Raw genomic sequence first — 20,036 nt, 5'->3', positions numbered from 1 at the left:
GTGCTTAACTTAAATAACTCCTCTCCCTCCCTGATATTTATCCCTCTGATGTATTTATAGAGTGCAATCATATCTCCCCTCAGCCTTTGTTTGGTTAGGCTAAACAAGCCAAGTTCTTTGAGTCTCCTCTCCTAAGGTAGGTTTTCCATTCTTCGGATCTTCCTAGCAGCCCTTCTCTGCACCTGTTCAGTTTGAATTCATCTTTCTTAAACATGGGAGACCAGAACTGCACACAATACTCCAGATGAGGTCTCTCCAGTGCCTTGTATAAAGGTACTAACACTTCCTTATCTCTACTGGAAATACCTCGCCTGATGCACCCCAGGACTGTTAGCCTTTTCATGGTCACATGACATTGATGGCTCATAGTCATGCTGTGATCAGCCAATATGCCCAGGTCTTTCTCCTTCTCTGTCACTTCCAACTGATAAGTCCCTAGCATATAGCAAAAATCCCTGTTGTTAGTCCCTAAATGCATGACCTTGCACTTTTTTTTGTTTCACTTATCACTTTATTTTGTACAAAAACATTTAAGTAGTTGCCACAGCAGCTGCCTGGGTTCTCTGCACTGAGACTCTGGTGTGGGTCTTAGCCAGATGATCAGTGAATTCCTGATAAGGAGACTTGGTGAACACAGTCTCCTTCTAGAAGTCAGGGGTCAGATAACTGTAGGTCTTGGAGAGTGCTTCAAAGGTGGCTTTAGCAAAGTTGCCCAGTGTAGCAGTACAACCCCTAGCTGAAATATAGCAGTCATCAATTCCAGCCATCATCAGCAGTTTCTTTGGAACAGGGGCAGATACAATTCAGGTACCATAGGGTGCTGGGATCAGATGCACCAGAACAGACCCACAACGACCAGTAACCTTGCAAGGTACACTATGAGGCTTGCCAATCTTGTTACCCCAGTAGACTCATCGTACTGGTACAATGGACAGTTTATCCAAGATGATTGCCCCACGAATAGCAGTGGCAACTTCCTTGGAGCATTTTACACCAAGGCCGACATGACCATTGTAGTCACCAATAGCTTTGCACTATTAAATATCATTCCATTTCCATTACTCCAGTTTATAAGGTCATCCAGATCTTCTTGTATGATATTCCGGTCCTCCTCTGTATTGGCTATACCTCCCCGCTTTGAGTCATCTGCAAATTTTATTAGAACACTCCCACTTGTTGTGCCAAGGTCATTAATAAAAAATGTTTAATCAGATTGGTCCCAAGACTGATCCCTGAGGAACTCCGCTAGTAACCTCCCTCCAGCCTGACAGTTCACCTTTCAGTAGGACCTGTTGCAGTCTCCCCTTCAACCAGTTCCTTATCCACCTTTCAGTTCTCTTATTAATGCCCATCTTCTCCAGTTTAACTAATCATTTCTCACGTGGAACTGTATCAAACGCCTTCCTGACATCCAGGTAGATTAGATCTACTGTATTTCCTTTGTCTAAAATATCAGTTCTCTTCTCAAAGAAAGATAGCAGTAACTTGTTACCACCTCTTGAATAGAACAATTGAAACAATTGCAAAAAAATCTACAATTACTTTCTATCATTTAGGCTACTTACTTTTTGCCGCTCACCAAGCTTGGAACAGATCATTTAATTTTAGGAAACCTCCTAAAAGCCCTTTCTTATCTTAATCACCCGCTAATCACTCTGTTATAAAGAAAATTCTGAGGACAACACAAACGCAGCTTGTTGGGGGTGGAAGTTTTTTGGTGCCGGAGAGCCAACAGGCAGCGGCTACACTGCGCGACTTTCAGTGGCTTAGTGGCACGGCTGTAGTGACACAGCCTTGGCACTAAAAGCTGTGTAGTGTAGACGTAGCCTAAGGCTGCCTGTCCGAGGCTTGCATTTTGCCCCATCCATAATCTGCCCATGAAGGCCCCAGAGGCATTTGGATCTCAGCAGACCATAACTCTGGTCTGAAAATGAGGGTGGCTGCAATCTGCTCCTTTTGGTTCAGTTCAGCCTGGCCCACAGGTGTCCACTCCCAGTGAGATGCCAGAGCAGCCCTCACTTGGGCATCATTTGGATGCTGTGGAGGTGTGGGGCCTGGAGAGTTTCCTGTCAGTCATTCAGAGACCTCCACTCTGCTGAGCTGATGGGGCCAAAGGCCGCCTGCCGCCCTAAGAGGAATGACGCTCTGGTGCCCAGTGGAGCAGTTTAAAGGTGCACGGTGTGGAGTGAGGTCTGCAAGGGAGGAAGAGATTTACATCCATGCCGTATATCAAAGGGGAGCTCATGGGTCTCTACCTGCCTTTGTCTGCTAACAGCAGAGCAGTTCCTGGAGCAGTAAAACCCACTTTCCCCAGCCCTCCTGCCAGAAACTCCATCTCCACGTCCATTTCCACTGCTGTACCCATCGCAGCAGGATTGCCCATAAAAAAAAACAACATTTGTCTGCTCAAGCCCATAAAAGACTCGAGGGAGCCAGGGCCAGGCTGTGGGATAAATAAACTGGCTTCAATTTCAGCCAGGCTCAGCAGGGCCCTGGGGATTGTGTCGCCTAGTGGAGAAGGTGTCTGCTTCAGTGAAGGGAAAAGGAGCAGCTAATGAGGCTCCATGAGAGACTGCCTCAGAGATCTGAGGGCAGGAAGAGAAGCCTGCACTGGTAATGAGAAAGGAGAAAGAGGCAACCCAAGGAGGATCTATGAGGACAGATCCTCAGCCTACGTAAATCTGTGCAGCTTCATGGATTTCAATAGCCCCTTATTGGATCTGTGCCAGTTTACTCCAGCTGGGAATCTGGCTCATGAGTCAGTGAAGCATCCACTGGAAAAAGAAGGTGACGGGAGCTGCCGCGTATCCTCAGGCCAAACCCTGACCGAGTCCAAGGGAGTTCTGCTTGAGTAAGAGCTGCAAGGCCAGTGCTGGGGGCAGAAGGAGACAGGGCTTGCCCGAGGGCTAAGCAGAAGAAGGGCTTTGGGGGGTAGCTGTGAGCAGAGAGCAGAGTAGGAGAGGGGAAGTGGTAAATGCCGTGGTTGACAAACAGCAGAGAAGAGAATACACGGCCTGGAACTAAACAGGTCTGGATCAGCATGGCTGGGTGATGTACATGTCCAGGAATTGAGTTTTGAATCAGTGTGGAATAGTGATCAGAGCACAGGACTGGGACTCAGGAGATCAGGATTCTCCTGGCTCTGCCACTGGCGTGCTACGTGACCTAGAAAAAGTAACTTCCCCACCCCGTGCCTCAGTTTCCCCATTTATAAAATAATGATGATGATACTGCCCTTCTGTGTAAAGCTCTTTGAGGTCTCCTGATGAAAAACACATGATAAAAGCTAGGTATTATTAGGCTTATAGAAGTTCTGGGGAATGGGAGAGCTCCCAGTGGACTGGCAAAGACAGGTGTGATGCCCAGCTTCTAAAAGGAAAAACAGGGTGATCCTGGCTATTCATCCCTCCCAAGGCCAGAAGGGACCATTATGATCCTGTAGTCTGACCTCTGTTTAGCATAGGCCAGAGATCTGCCCCCATATAATCCCTAGAGCAGAACTTTTAGAAAACCAGTCAGTTTTGAGTTTAAAATGGCCAGTGATGGAGAATCCACCATGACCCTGGTCAATTGTTCCAGTGGATACTTACCCTGCCTGACTGTTAACAATGTACACCTTATTTCTGGTCTGAATTTGTCTAGGTTCAGCTTCCAGCCGTTGGATCATGTTAGACCTTTCACTGCCAGACTCCTGGGGGAGAGCAGCATCTTCAGGGCTCTACATCCTCTCCTCGTGGTAGTGGGGGAAGTGGGCAGAATCTGGCTCCACCCCCTCCCATGCACAGGAGACCAGTGCCAGTGCTGGGGGGGACTATGCTGTGCCAGGCCTGGGCACTTCCCGCACAGAGCAGGGGGAACCAGCAGCAAATCTGGCACAGCATGTCCACCCTCTGGGACGCCTCATGGTGGGAAATGCGTCCATCCGTGCTGGTGAACAAGGGGGAATCGGGAAGCCCAGTCCCCACCCGCCTTGAACCACAAGCTGCTCTAGCCCCATTCCCACCAAACGGATTTCCTGTGGCAAAACTGCTGTTTGTTTTCTTCAAAATCAGCAAAATATTTGAGACCCAGGTGCCCCATTTGGGGCTAAGCTTGACTGGAGTCGGCCAGTTTGGGCTGTGCCCTGCTGTGCCCTGCAGCATGGGGGCAGAGGACCAGCCACTAGTCCTGCTAGCCAAGGCCTGGGTGAGGCTAGAGTGTAAAGACACTGCAGACTGAGATCTGCACAATGAACTGGGCTTCTGCCTGGTATCAGTGTCAAAAGGCAAGCGAGCAAATGTCACGACCCTGCTCCCCAGGGTGGCATGGAGCCCGGTGTCCCCACCACTCCCTGGCCAAGTGACACAGAGAACAAGGGAAGGAAAACAGATGTCACTGGGAAAAGTACAAGGACCTGTAGATCTGGGGCCTGAGCCTGCCGCCACCACACCAGAGTCAAAAGCCCAGCCTGGGGAGTGGTGGGCAAGCTGCAGGGTTGGCCCCTGGTGGTTACTCGCTACTGAATGAACAAGAGCTGGGAAAACTCCCACATGCCAAGGGGGTTCCTGGCCATCAGCACCTGCTTAGTCCCAAGCTGGCCACCTCCCGGATCCCAGGGAAATCACAGACAGACACTCGGCCTGGGACACTGGTTAGGGGGAGCAGTAAATGGCCTTAGCCCATTGCAGTGATGGGAGGCTCCTAGCCCCTGAATCACAGTCACTGCAGGGTCCTGCTGCTCACTCTGGACTCCACAGTGGAGCTGATTTTCATGACAGTGAGAGGGACATCTGGCTGGCTGGCTGGCTGGCTGGCTGGCGCACGCTCCCTGGGCACCATCTGTCTGTCCGACTAACTCCTGCTGCCTGGGCACCATCTGTCTGTCCAGCTGGTGCCCGCTCCCTGGCCACTGTCTGTCTGCCCAGCTGGCACACACTCCCTGGGCACTGTCTGTCTGTCTGACTGGTGCTCGCTCCCTGGGCACCATCTGTCTGTTTGACTGGCGCCTGCTCCGTGGGCACCTTCTGTCTGTCCATCTGGTTCCTGCTCCCTGGGCACTGTCTGTCTGCCTGCTGGCGCATGCTCCCTCGACACCATCTGTCTGTCCAGCTGCTGCCCGCTCCCTGGGCACCGTCTGTCTGTCCGGCTTGCACATGCTCCCTGGGCAATGCCTGTCTGTCTGCTTGGTGCTTGCTCCTTGAGCACCGTCTATCCGTCCGGCTGGCGCACACTCCCTTGGCACTGTTTCTCTGCCCAGCTGGTGCATGCTCCCTTGGCACACTCTGCTCAGATTGCACACAATCCCTGGGCACCATCTGTCTGCCTGCTGGTGCAAGCTCCCTGGACACCATCTGTCTACCAGGCTGGCTGTCTGCCTGGCTGGCCCACGCTCCCTCAGCACCGATTTTTTGCCCAGCTGGCACACACTCCCTCGGCACCATCTGTCTTCCAGGCTGGCGCACGCTCCCTAGGCACCATCTGTCTGCCCAGCTAGTACACACTCCCTTGGCACCATCTGTCTGCCCAGCTGACACCAGCTCCCTGGGCACCATCTGTATGTCCAGCTGGTGCTCGCTCCCTGGACCCTGTTAGCCTGGTGAAAATGAGCGAGTGAGTGAGGATGGGCGAGAACGAGACACAGAGGGAGGGAGGATGGAATGAAGTGTGGGCAGGGCCGCGGAGAAGGGGTCAGGCAGGGGCGGGGCAAGGGTGTTCAGTTTTGTGCAAGTAGAAAGTTGGCAACCCTAGCCAGGAGAGAGACTACAAGGTCAGGCCATGGGTCCAAGCACCTGTGAGTCTCGCTCTTCTTTCTTTGCTGTAGCTACTCATGGATGTGTAAAGAAGGAACTCTGGAGGAGGCGTAGGGAGGTTATATTACCTCTCTGTTTGGCACTGGGCAGACCTACTCTGGAACCCGAGATACTATTCTGGTCACCCATGTTCAAGAAAGATGAATTCAAACTGAAACAGGGCAGAGAAGATCGGCAGCATGGAAAGCTGATCTGGAGCCTGGAGAACTGGGGTTGGTCAGCCTCTTAGAACCCAGCTGGAGTGGGGCTCTGGTTACTCTCTATAAATACAGCAAGGGGTGAATACCAGGGAGGTGAAGAGCTATTGAAGCTGAAGGACAATGTTGGCACAAGAACAAATGGGGATAAACTAGCCAGGAATCAATCTAGGCTGGACATTAGTAGGTCTCTAATGATCAGAGGAGTTAGGTTCTGGAACAGCTGCCCAATAGGAGCAGGGTGGGCAGAGAACCTAGCTGTCTTTAAAATGGAGCCTGAGAAATGTATGAATGGGATTATATGATGTTTGATTGCTGCGATACCAGGGGACTGGACTCAGTGACTCAGGACGTCCCTTCCTCTGCTATGTCCCTATGGTGCTTCCCTCATGTAAGCTAGACACCATGTGGACGGACACTGGGATTTCCCCAGGAGTTTAGGGGAGTGAGGTGCCAGATCCCACTGAAATCCGAGGGGAGCAAAGGAGTGTGCTTTGTGTTCGGACAAACATGCAGGATTCGGGCCCAGGCTGGCTCTTTTGTTGCCCCAGCTTGTTCTCCCAGTTCAGCTCATAAGCCCTTGTCTTGACAGCAGGGCTGGCAAGTGACTTAACTCTGTTTACCAGGAAGCTGGAGTTTTATTTAATCTGATCCATTCTCCAGTATCATCCTGCAGGGGTATAAAGCAGCCAGTCATTTCATCTCTAAGGGACGGGCTCCAGCGGGATTCATATCTCGGCACTGGAAGGCAATGGTGCCAACCTTCCCAATTGTATTGGGAGTCTCGTGATAGTTGGTGCTTTGCTGGAACCCCAAGCACCTGGGATTAGGTGATACCCCCAGATTCCCTTCTGGTTATAAGGTGGCTATCTAGACCTCACGGTTGTGGAGAAAAGCTGGAAAATGTGAACCCTCAAGACTCCAGAATCAGAAAGCAAAGAGAACCCAGATCTATTATTTTAAAAAAATCTCATGATTGTTAAACCAATCTGCAGATTTTAGAGGGCCTGATTCCTGATTTCGGGATGCTTGGGGTTGGCAACGCTGGAGATGCCGTGGCTGAAGTCTCTGCATCAACCCCCTAAATGTCAGTAGCCCAGCCCCCGCCCTTCACTACTCTCTGGGCACATCAGGGGCAACACTTTAAACATTTTAAAGGGGTGGACCTGGCAACCTGACCATGAGATCTCAATGTTCCCACTCCTTGGTATCATATGGGCCCAGATTCTTTCTGGCTGCAGGGACATTTAAGCACATGGCTTGTGTGGTGCACACAGGCCGGAGTGCTATCTGTCTTTGTGTACATAAAATAGACAGAGATGGGAAGGACTCAATGCACAATTTCATACCAAGTGACTCTCCAGTCCAGAAATCTCTTAAGATGAGAGTCAGCGTAAGGGACTGGGGTGTAGGCGGTCGCAGCTAGTCTGAGGTCTGCCCACCAGGGACAGGAGTTGCCAGGCCGGAGTTAGAGGACTCACAAGGCCAGGTTCCATAAACAAAAGTCAGGCCAGGGTCAGAGATGCCCTTCCAGCGGGCGGATGAAACACAGACTCCAGGGCGGGTTCATTCAGGGGAGGCCTGGGCGAGAGTGCTGCCTGGCTGGCTTCTGGGCCCTGCTATGTGCGTGTCCCTTCACAGGAACTCCACTGCAGGTAATTGAACCTCCACTGGTGTAGCCAACAGTAGCATAAGGCCCAGGGCTGGGACCTCAGGACTGCTAATGAACCTACCCTATGCCCAGGATACTCCCACCAGGAGGCACCTGCAGTGCCTTCCAGCCAGCCAAGCTAAACTTCCACAGGCGTCCCTTCACGAAAGCCACTGGGAACAGCACTCCTGGCTGGGCTGCCTGCAGGGATTGAACGCCAGTCCTCTCTGCATCTAGAGGAGTGACCCTCTATTGCCTGAGTTAAGGGGACAAACTAAGCTGGTCAAAGTCCGTAGCAGCCTCATGAAGCAGCCACTTAAAGGGTGACAAAGAGCCAGATTGTGTTAGCATGGTTACACAAGCATTTACAGAAGGATGGGATTGTGGTAAAGGCACATGACTGGGTAACAAGACAGCACAGTTCTATTCCCGCTAATATGCTGTGCAACCCTTGGGAACTAAAAATAAATGGTAGCTTAAGTATAAATCATCATGACTTGGTCACATTCATAATATGTAAGCAGAATAAAGACCTGACCAAAAATATATATACTTGGTGCCTTAATAAGGCCAATTTCACAAAGCTGAAAACTATGAGCCAGTTCAGCTAGGAATAAGAATTGAATCGACAAAATGTGAATGATAACTGGGAATCTTTTAAGAACACCTTACAAGATGCCCCAAAAGCCACAATCAAGGCCATACTGGTTAAAAAAACCAGCCTGGAGTAGAGAAGTGAAGGCAGCTGCGACAAATAAAAATAAAAATATAAAAATGCCATGAAGGGGAAATTGATAGTAATGAATATAAATCAGAAGTTAGGAACTGTAGAAAATTGATAAGGGAAGCAAAGGGACGCAAGGCGAATTCTACGGCCTGCAGAGTTAAGGACAATAAGAAGGAGTTTTTAAAATATATTAGGAACAAAAAGGATCCTGACAATGGTATTGGTCCATTGCTATACGGAAATGGTATAGTTATCAATAATAATGCAGAAAAGGCAGAAGTGTTCATAAATGTTTCTGTTCTGTATTTGGGGAAAAACAGATGACATAGTCTCAACATATGGTGATGATAGCACTCTTTCTATTCCACTAGTATCTCTGGAGGATGTTAAACAGAAGCTACTCAGGTTAGACATTTTTAAATCACCAGGTCCAGATAGCTTGCATCCAAAAGTTTTAAAAGAGCTGGCAGAGGAGCTTGCTGGACTGTTAATGTTGCTTTTCAATAAGTCTTGGAACACTGAGGAAGTTCCAGAAAACTGGAAGAAAGCTAATGTTGTGCCAACTTTTAAAAAGGGTAAATGGGATGAACAAGAAATTGTCAGCCTGACATCAATCCCAGACTGGATAATGGAGTGGCCGATGCAGGACTCAATTAATAAAGAATTAAAGGAGGATAATGTAATTAATACAAATTAACCTGGGTTTGTGGAAAATAGATTCTGTCAAGCTAACTTGATCTCTTTTTTTGATGAGATGATGAGTTTGGTTGATAAAGGTCATTGTGTAGAAGTAATAGACTTCAGTAAGGTGTTTGACTTGGTACGGCGCAACATTTTGATTAAACAAGAATAATATCAAATTAACATGGCACACATTAAATGGATTAAAAACTGATAGGTCTCAAAATGTAACTGTAACCTGGAATCATCATTGAGTGGGTGTGTTTCCAGTGGGGTCCCTCAGGGATTGGTTGTTGGCCCTGCGCTATTTCACATTTTTATCAATGACTTCGAAGAAAAGGTAAAATCATCACTGATAAAGTTTGAAGATGACACAAAAATTGGTTGAATGGTAAATAATGAAGAGGACAGGTCACTGATTCAGAGCAGCCTGGATCCCTTGGTAAATTGAGTGCAAGGAAACAACATGCATTTTAATATGGCTAAATGTAAATGTATTCAACTCGGAACAATGAATGTAGACCATACTTACAGGATGGGGGACTCTATCCTGGGAAGCAATGACTGAAAAAGCTTGGGGGTGGGGAGGTGGATAATCAGCTGAACATGAGCTCCCAGTGTGATCCTGGGTTGCATAAACCGGGAAATCTCTAATAGGAGCAGATCTCTCTATTTGGCACTGGTACGGTCTGCTGGAATCCTGTGTCCACGTCTAGTGCCCACAATTCAAGAAGGACACTGATACATTGGAGGGTATTCAGAGAAGAGCCACAAGAATGACTGAAGTATTAGAAAACCTGCCTTATCGTGGTAGACTCAAGGAGCTCAATCTATTTAGCTTAACAAAGAGAAGGTTACGGTTAAATTGATCATAATCTATAAGTATCTACATGGGGAACAAATACTTAATAACGGGCTCTTTAGTCTAGCAGAGGAAGGTCTAACACAACCCAATGGCTGGGAGTTAAAGCAGGACAAATTCAGAATAGAAAAAAGGTACAATTTTAACAATGAGAGTAATTAACCATTGGACCAATATAGCAAGGATTGTGGTAGATTCTCCATCACTGGTTATTTTTAAATTACGACTGGCTGTTTTCTCAAAGCTCTGCTCTAGGAATAATTGTGGGGCAGGTCTCTGGCCGGTGCTGTGCAGGACGTCAGACTAGGTGGTCACAGTGGTCCCTCTAGCCTTGGAATCGATGTGCCTTAGTTTTCCCCTCTGTTTAAAGGGGCAAATTATCCTCACAGCGCACCCCAGATAGCTGGTGAGACTGGATTCATTCCTCTTTGCAAAGTGCTTTGAGATCCTCGGTCCCTAGCCAGCAAAGAGCCAGCAGAATCAGCTCCTACCTGCACCTTCCTTACAGCAGCCCCGTGTGTGCGTCAGGGGGCTGGGGATGTGTTGAGGGAAGGAAGGGGCAGGGAAAGAGACTGCCTGGAACAGGCTGGTTCCTTGGGGACTGCAGCCAGCTGGCACAGTTTAGAGAAGCCCTAAGTCTGTTCTTACCTGCATCCAGAGATAGGCCGTACCTGGCTCCTGATGCTGTATGCAGCAGAGAATGTGGCCCCAGAATTCCTCATGGCTGCAGCATCTCATCAGCTGTGGGCCAGTAAGAGGGGTCAGTGCCCCAGCTGGGGTATGAGGGGTTGGGACTGCCCCAAGCCTGACTGCCTACTTTTGTCTCTTTCCAGCTCTAACCTGACCAGAATCCCCTTTCCCACCACCTCGGCCTTAGTATTTCCTTCTTCCTGCCCCCGTCGGTGCCCAGGACCGTTACCATGGAGAATGAGCAGCTGCAGGTCCCACCTCCCTCCAGCAGCACCGCCAGCAGCAGCAGCAGCAGCAGCGGGCGCCAGCCGGGGGCCCAGATCTCCGTGTACAGCGGGATCCCAGACCGCCAGACTGTCCAGGTAAGGAGCTGCAGGGTCCGGGTGGGATCCAGGCTCTGCTGCTACAGAGGTGCCAAGGACTGGGCAGGATCCGGGGTGCCCTAGAGCTGAGTGTCACTCTTGGTTGGCTGGGATGGGAGAAAATACCAGGCAACCCCCATGCTCCCCATTCACATCCTCTTAGAGACCCTGCTCGGCACACTGAGACCCCGGAGCCCTGGTGCTGACGGGACGAGCTCTGCTCACTGCGATCCCTGAGGCACAGTGCTGACGGACGAGCTCGGCACACTGAGAACCCGGAGCCGCAGCGCTGACAGGTCAAGCTCTGCACACTCAGACCCACAAGGCCCGGCGCTGATGGGACGAGCTCTGTGCACTGAGATCCCAGCGCTGACCGGACAAGCTCTGTATCACATGTATCCGTGATCCGTTGGTACCAGTGAGGCTCTATACACCCCAGCCCTTCGGCGCCTCCTTCTGGGTGAGATGAGGGACACTTGCACCCTCCCCACAGGCATTGCATGAGAACATGGGGTTGGCTGGGCAGTCGGTTCTATTCATCCAGAGGCTTTACCCCATCCTGGTGCTTTCATTTCTGATGGGGCCTTGACCCCTTAGAAAAGTCCTGCAGAGCAATAGGCCTGAACCTAGCAGGAGAAATGATTCTGCGATTCTGTATGTTTGTCAGCAAGTGGCTCCCTCCGCTAGGCTCCGTGGCTGGGGCATCCAGGGACAGCTTTTCTGTGAGAGCCAGTGGGACTTTTCCACTCACAAGCCCTGGGGTCTCTTTCCTTCCGGTGCACTTGGAATTTCTCCCTGCTTGCCTAGGGAGCCATCCCCAGTCAGGGGACAATCAGCACCCAGTCAGCTCTCATGGTTACTGGGCTCCCAGTCCCCGCTGCTTCCCCCCACAGCTTCAGACATTCTGGGATTCCCCAGTTTTGCAGCCAGAGCAGGGCCAGGCCCCTTTGACCAGCTGCATACAGCAGCCCCCTCGCCAGCACCCCTTCAGGTTGTAGGGGCTGTGGTCAAGCAACGCCCTCTACTGTGCTCCAGGCCTCTGACCATGAGAAAGGTAGAGAAAGGGTCCAGAGTGACCTAGACAAATTGAAGGATTGGGCCAAAAGAAAGCTGATGAGGTTCAACAAGGACAAGTGCAGAGTCCTGCACTTAGGACGGAAGAATCCCATGCACCGCTACAGGCTGGGGACCGACTGGCTAAGCGGCAGTTTGGCAGAAAAGGACCTGGGGATTACAGTGGATGAGAAGCTGGATATGAGTCAATAGTGTGCTCTTGTTGCCAAGAAGGCTAATGGCATTTTGGGCTGTATAAGTAGGAGCACTGCCAGCAGATCGAGGGACGTGATTATTCCCCTCTATTTGGCACTGGTGAGGCCTCATCTGGAGTATTGCGTCCAGTTTTAGGCCCCCCACTACAGAAAGGATGTGGACAAATTGGAGAGAGTCCAGCGGAGGGCAACGAAAAGGATCAGGGGGCTGGGGCACATGACTTACGAGGAGAGGCTGAGGGAACTGGGCTTGTTTAGTCTGCCGAAGAGAAGACTGCGGTGGGATGGGCGGGCGGATTTAACAGCAGCCTTCAACTACCTGAAGGGGGGTTCCAAAGAGGATGGAGCTCGGCTGTTCTCAGTGGTGGCAGATGACAGAACAAGGAGCAATGGTCTCAAGTTGCAGTGGGGGAGGTCTAGGTTGGATATTAGGAAAAACTATTTCACTAGGAGGGTGGTGAAACACTGGAATGGGTTCCCTAGGGAGGTGGTGGAATCTCCATCCTTAGAGGTTTTTACAGCTCGGCTTGACAAAATCTTGGCTGGGATGATTTAGTTGGGGTTGGTCCTGCTTTGAGCAGGGGTTTGGACTAGATGACCTCCTGAGGTCCCTTCCAATCCGAATCTTCAATGATTCTACATCCCTGGGGCTATTTGCCCCAGTTCCTACTGGAATAGAGAATCTGTCCAGATGTACCTTGAGGGAGGCGGTGAGCTTTCACAACCACGGCCCCGATACCCCTACCCAGTGAGAATGGCCTTCCTGAACTTCAAAAGATTTTAGAACATTACGCCATTTCCCAAGAGAAATTTTGTGGAGCAGGTGGCAGGGGGTGCAGATGGGGAGTGAGGGGGAGGCAGCAGGAGAGGGGTGCAATATCCCCCCTCTCCTCAGGAAGGGGTGGGAAGCTGGCACTGGGTGCTGGCAGGAAATGCTGGGAGCTCCAGAAACACCCCAGCCCAACCTGGGGAGTGGTCACTGCGCAGCCAGGGCTGAAGGGTTGCCTGGGGGACAGGGGGTAGGGCATTTGTCCTGTGCTCGAGGAGAGATGCACCCCTCTGCTCCCCCCGTTCCCCTGCCTTATCCTTGAGCCTGGTCCTTTCACAGGCTGCCTGTCACTGAGCGCCTCCCCATGGTGCTGCGGGTCCGAGCCGACTGGCAACATGGAGTGGGCCTGAGGAATGGCCTGGGCTGGGTCTTCTGTGGCTGTTGGGCTTCTTGGGGGCTCAGAGATTTGCAGCTGCAGAAAATTATCCTGGATTTACCCCTCAAAGCGACAGTCTTTGCCTTTGGCCTTGTCCATACACAGCCTGACCGCAGGTTGGTCAGACGGGGGCAGATCCCTGTGTGGACACAGCCAGAGTGGTTGGAAGCTGGGTCTGTGCCTTTAGTTACCCTGCAAAGCATGGGCCTTGTTTACTTGGGAAAGTTGCCCTGGTTTTAACCTAAATCAGTTCTTGATTTAAACTGATGTGGTTGAACAGCACCAGCCCCGGGGTGGACACATATTCTGGTGTAGTTTAGCCTGCTGTACACACAGTTCTGCCGTCAGTGTGCGGTGTGAGTTTTTACTGATATACCTGAGGCTCCGAGTCTTTCACAGAGGTCATGAAGTCAGGGATTCCATGACTTTCCGGGACCTCTGTGACTTCTGCAGCGGCTGGTGCAGCTGGCCCCAGGGCTGCCCGAGGAGCTGGGGTGGCCCTCGGGCCAGCCGCACTGGCTGCTGCTCTGGTGGCCCCAGGCAGCTGGTCCCAGGCGCTGTCCAGGAGCAACAGCGGTGCCCCAGGCTGCCCCGCCCCCAGCGGCAGTGGCAGGACTCCAGAGCACCCCCCCGCACAGAGCAGTAGCGTCCGCAGGAGCACCCCCAGCACCTAAGATTTAGTCACGGGTATTTTTAGTAAAAGTCATGGACAGGTCACGTGCCATGACTTTTTAGTTATTGCCCATGACCGGTCCATGACTTTTACTAAACATACCCCTGACTAAATCATAGCCTTAGTTATACCGCTTCCAGCCCCCATCCTTGTGGGGATGCGCTTATACTGTATAAAGGTGCCTTAGACCAGTCTAGCTTATTCCCCTCCCCCATAGGACTAGCTATCCTGGGACAAGCACCTTTGTACCTGAACCCAAGGTGGCAGCGGTGATGCTCTAGGCGGAGGGGTTTGCCTCTGGTGGCACGTTCACACCCACAACTGGCCAGTTCAGGGCTGGTTCAGGAAGCTCCTGCCTTCCTCGCTGATTCTGAGCTCTTCCATAGCAGTGTCTGTGGATGACGCTTTCTCCCATCTCCAGTTGGCTGAGACACTGTCCCATGCTAGCAGGTGAGGACTTGGCTCTTGTTATTCATACCTTCACCACCTTCCAGCTGGATCTATGCAGTGATAGACCTAGGCACCAAGCCTTCAGCACTTGAGAAACTCCAGCTAGTACAGCCTGTCTACTCAGCAACCTTGAGCACATCAGCCAATCAGTCCATCTCCTACTCTCTATGCTGCCTTCCCACAGAGCAGAGTCAAGTCCAAGGTCTCAGTCTGTATCTTCAAGGTGCTCAGCAAGCATAGCTGAAAGAGCCTCACATTGCGGGATGAAGACCGTGGGCGATAACTGCTCCACAGGTCCTATGGAACGCTCTACAATCATAGAATATCAGGGTTGGAAGGAAGTCATCTAGTCCAACCCCCTGCTCAAAGCAGAACCAATCCCCAACTAAATCATCCCAGCCAGGGCTTCATCAAGCCTGACCTTAAAAACTTCAAAGGAAGGAGATTCCACCACCTCCCTAGGTAACACATTCCAGTGTTTCACCACCCTCCTAGTGAAAACGTTTTTCCTAATATCCAATCTAAACCTCCCCCACTTCAACTTGAGACCATTGCTCTTTGTTCTGTCATCTGCTACCACTGAGAACAGTCTAGATCCATCCTCTTTGGAACCCCCTTTCAGGTAGTTGAAAGCAGCTATCAAATCCCCCCTCATTCTTCTCTTCGGCAGACTAAACAATCCCAGTTCCCTCAACCTCTCCTCATAAATCATGTGCTCCAGCCCCCTAATCATTTTTGTTGCCCTCCGCTGGATGCTTTCCAATTTTTCCACATCCTTCATGCAGTGTAGGGCCCAAAACTGGACACAGTACTGCGGATGTGGCCTCACCAATGCCGAATAGAGGGGAATGATCACTTCCCTCGATCTGTTGGCAATGCTCCTTCTTATACAGTCCAAAATGTTATTAGCCTTCTTGGCAACAAGGGCACACTGTTGACTCATATCCAGCTTCTCGTCCACTATAATCCCTAGGTCCTTTTCTGCAGAACTGCTGCCTAGCCATTTGGTCCCTAGTCTGTAGCGGTGCATGGGATTCTTCCGGCCTAAGTGCAGGACTCTGCACTTGTCCTTGTTGAACCTCATCAGATTTCTTTTGGCCCAATCCTCTAATTTGTCTAGGGCCCTCTGTATACTATCCCTATCCTATCTCCAGCATATCTACCTCTCCTCCCAGTTTAGTGTCATCTGCAAACTTGCTGAGGGTGCAATCCACGCCATCCTCCAGATCATTAATGAAGATATTGAACAAAACCAGCCCCAGGACACTCTGCTTGATACCAGCTGCCAACTAGACATGGAGTCATTGATCACTACCCATTGAGCCTGATGATCTAGCCAGCTTTCTATCCACCTTATAGTCCATTCATCCAGACCATACTTCTTTAACTTGCTGGCGAGAATACTGTGGGAGACTGTATCAAAAGCTTTGCTAAAGTCAAGGAATAACACATCCACTGCTTTCCCCTCATCCACAGACCCAGTTGTCTCATCATAGGAGGCAATTAGATTAGTCAGGCATGACTTGCCCTTGGTGAATCCATGCTGACTGTTCCTGATCACTTTCCTCTCCTCAAAGTGCTTCAAAATTGATTCTTTGAGGATCTGCTCCAATATGGGTGAGTTGGTCTGCCCTCAACAGGGCTTCCTCAGGGCCAGCGCCAGACTGGGGAACTATCTCCCATGGGGACCTAGGACCATCCCAAACCTCCCAGTCCAGGTGCCAGGTGCTGCTCCATCCTGCCTTCACTGATACAAACACTGAGCAGCCTGGATGTGTAAACAAAACCCGACCAAAACAAACCTCTCCACTGCACAAACAATTCTCTCCTTGGGAGAGGAGATAGACAACGAACCTCACATGTCAGATGTTAGTCACTTGGCTCAATGCATAACTGGCTGGGGCTCAGATACTACGGTGATGAGGGCGAGAAAAGAACCTATTGAGTCCAGGGGTCAGCAACCTTTCAGAAGTTGTGTGCCAAGTCTTCATTTATTCACGCTAATTTAAGGTTTCACATGCCAGTAATACATTTTAACGTTTTTAGAAGTTCTCTCTCTATAATATATAATTAAACTATTGTTGTATGTAAAGTAAATAAGGTTTTTAAAATGTTTAAGAAGCTTCATTTAAAATTAAATTAAAATGCAGATCTTATCAGTTTAGTGTGATCCTTGCCCTTGCTTTTCCTTGTTGAGGTTTCCAATGTCTGGCACATATTTGGATACTTTAAGCTGCACACAAGCTTGTGAGTGATCAGTTGTTAACCGGCTCTGAGAGGGACAGAGGACAGATTTCATGTGCGAAAATACCTGTTCACACAGGTATGTGAATCCAAATGCTGAAAGCATTTCAAACGTAATTTTCTTCAAACAATTAAATTTCACTGGCAGGGACGTCCAGCAGGTCAGAATAGAGGCCCCATGATCTCTCTCAGTAGCTTTAAGTGCACTCCACAGATCTCCAAACTTTGATGCCCACAATTCTGAGCTTTTTAACTGAATGAGCTGCATTTTGAAATCTTCAACACCCATCCACTGAAATAGAGACAAATCCAAGTTGCTTTCATTGAACTTTTCAGGTTTAATTAGAAAAGAAAGCATTGGGCCAAATCACCGGAAATCTTGAAATCTGTCAGAAAATTCTGATTCCAGTTCTTGCATGTACATTCCAATCTCATTGACACCGACAGTGCAACGTGTCGATAGCTCTTTTACGTACTGGAAGTAGCAGAAAGTTGAAGTTTGAATATCCCGAGAAAAAACTGCTAGTTTTACAACAAATGCCTTCCAGGTTTCATAAAGATCCAGAACCATTTGCCCTGCACCCTGGAGACGGAGGTTGAGTTTGTTTAGGTAAGGGTGATGTCCGTTAGAAACATGAGCTTACACAGCCACTTGTCATCATCCAGTTTGGGGTAGTTTTGTCCTTTTTCCGACAAAAAGGCCTTGATTGCATCAAAACAGTTTACAAAGCGCTCCAAAACCTTGCCACGACTTAGCTACCAAATGTTGCTGTGAAGTGGAATGTCATTATAAGCACTGTCCATCTCTCCTAGCAGTGCTTGAAACTGTCTGTGAGTCAAAGCAAGTCGAGCAACAAGGATATTCACAATTTGCCCCACTGTAGTCATCACATTATTAAGCTCTGAATTAGAAATTGTAGCACACAGGTTTTCTTGATGGACGATACAGTGAAATTTGCCTGTTAGGCAGCCAATTTGATCTTCAAGTAACTTGACAAATCCCTTCTGTTTTCCGACCGTGGCAGGAGCACCATCTGTTGTCACACAAAATATTTTTCTGATGTCAACTCCTTGTTCTTCAAAATGGTTTACAAAAGTTTCCGCTATATTTTCTCCCTTTGTTGTGCCATGCAGTGGTTTTAGACAACAAAGTTCCTCTTGGATTTCATCGGAAGCACAATATCGTGCAACAACTGCCAAACTTGGAACGTTGTTTATAACCACGCTCTCCTCAACTGCAACGCTAAACACTGCTGTGTCTTTTAATGCAGTCGTCTGCTTTTTGTTAATGTTTTCTGCCATTTCGCTTATGCGTCTCTCAACTGTTCTGGCAGAGACAGGCAGTTCTTTTATTCTAGATATGCATCTTTATTTGGCAAATCATTGAACAAAACCTCCAAACTGCTGAGAAAAACTTCTTTTATATATTCCCCATCTGTAAACGGCTTTCCATTTTTTGCAATGCACTGTGCAATCTTGAAGTGAGCTGTAGCTCACGAAAGCTCATGCTCAAATAAATTGGTTAGTCTCTAAGGTGCCACAAGTCCTCCTTTTCTTTTTGCGGATAGAGACTAACACGGCTGCTACTCTGAAACCTGTGCAATCTTGTAACTTCCTTCTGTGGCTTGATTTTTACTTACACTTAAGCATTTAAAAACACTGCTTTGCTTCTCATATCCTGCTACTGCCTTTTTGATCGATTCAGTCTTGTCTGCTTTGTCAAGAAAGGTTTTCTCGTGCTTCGTCTGAAAATGTCGTCAAACACTTGATGTGCGACAAACAACACTTTCACAACAGAAAGCACAAACAGCATGGTCCTCCTTCTGAATAAATCCAGATGTGTCTGTCCAAGAAGGCTGAAAGGAATGGACATCTAACTTTGCTTTCTTAGGAGCTGACGTTTTGTCAAATGTACCCCTCAACTTACAGTGGGGAAAAAAATCGCCATGCACGTCTTCCACGTGGCGTGAGAGTGATGTAAGCGGCAAATCGGGACTTAAAAATATCCCAGTACAGTGGCGCTGGAACAATTTTTAAGGTGGGGGTGCTGAGCTGCGCCCCCTCTTGCTCCTGTCTGCACTCCTCACTCCCCCAGGCTGGGGCCAGTGGGCCACAGCTGGGGGCGGCTGCTGAGCGCCAGGCCGGCAGCTGGAACCCCAGGATGGCAGCAGAGGCCCCAGGACCGGTGGCCGGGACCCGGGCAGTGTGAGTGCCACTCAAAATCATCTCCCGTGCTGCCTTTGGCATGCGTACCATAGGTTGCTGACCCCTGCTGTAGAGAATGGAGTGGCGTAGAACAGGACAGAAATGAAAGTTCACTGCCTCCCCATTAGGGAGGGCTGTACTGCTGCAGCCATTCTGGGGTGAGTTACAATGGTACAAGTTTTGTGCCTTAGACCTCTTCCAGAATGACTGAACGGACCCCCCCCCCCCCCCCGAAATTGACATAGGAGTGCCCACACCAGGGTTTGCACCATCTTAACTAAAGTGATTTCACACCTTAGGTGAGACTGGGCCAACTTTCCCATACAGAAAAGCCCAGAGAGGGCAAATTAAACTGATATACACCAGGCTTACAGCGATACACTGTTCTCCCACAAAGTTACACTGGTTTCATTAACCCAATTCCAACACCCGAAGGCCAGGTCTACACTGAGTCAGCGATCACATCCCAGCCCAGCTTGATGGCCAGGGCAATGTCCATTGTGTGGACCTGCCTTAGCAGACGTTCTGTGAGTAAGACTAGCCCTGAGTGGCTGAGCCACAAGAGGATGGTCAGACTCAGGAACGTTTCACATTAAGAGCTGTTTTTGGCCTTATTGAAAAATCAAACACATCTGGAGAAATTGACCTCTATTGACGCTTCTCATTTTCCTGAACATTTCCCACCATATTTTTTTTATCAGAAACCCTTTTGCCATTTGTCACTGGCCAAAACCCTGGCTTCCTGGGGGGGAAATGCAAGTGAAAAACTTCAAGAACAATTCTGTTAGAAACATTGGTGAGAACTGGTTCTGGAAATGGGCCCAATGGGAACCACTTTGAAACCGGGAGAGTTCCCCCAATCTTGTTTCCCCTGGTTTTGGAGCAGCTGTAATGATGGGGGCTGGGCAGGGAGAGGGGGAATGTGAATGAAGGAGATGTGTGAAGAGAGAGGGGGGATATGACCAGCAGGGGAAGGAACTCAGTCACCCTGTATTTCCTCATGCAGGAGAAATCACCAGGGTGAGTTTTTCT

At 49.6% G+C, this 20,036-nt stretch overlaps 1 protein-coding gene and 1 pseudogene across 4 annotated transcripts in view; one reads left to right on the top strand and one right to left on the bottom strand.

Moving 5' to 3' along the window:
• The window catches only part of PHC2 (polyhomeotic homolog 2), a 138,956-nt gene that overhangs the window by 64,377 nt on the left and 54,543 nt on the right, over nt 1–20,036 (top strand). For all 3 annotated transcript variants that reach the window (XM_084651683.1, XM_084651681.1, XM_084651682.1), the window contains one exon: nt 10,741–10,959. In XM_084651683.1, coding sequence (XP_084507809.1) covers nt 10,828–10,959 — 132 coding nt within the window. In that variant the 5' untranslated portion in view covers nt 10,741–10,827. The remainder of the gene's footprint in view (nt 1–10,740; nt 10,960–20,036) is intronic.
• LOC311532970 (small ribosomal subunit protein uS5 pseudogene) lies at nt 489–2,365 on the bottom strand (annotated as a pseudogene). Its single transcript has 2 exons — nt 2,306–2,365; nt 489–1,034 (listed from the first exon to the last, which is right to left on the bottom strand). The product of its transcript is annotated as a small ribosomal subunit protein uS5 pseudogene (transcript).

Source organism: Lepidochelys olivacea (genome assembly GCF_965140295.1).
Source record: "Lepidochelys olivacea isolate rLepOli2 genome assembly, chromosome: 18".
In the NCBI taxonomy this organism is placed as follows: domain Eukaryota; kingdom Metazoa; phylum Chordata; order Testudines; family Cheloniidae; genus Lepidochelys; species Lepidochelys olivacea.
Note: the sequence above shows the minus strand (reverse complement) of the source record. Positions and strands in the feature narration are given on the sequence as shown.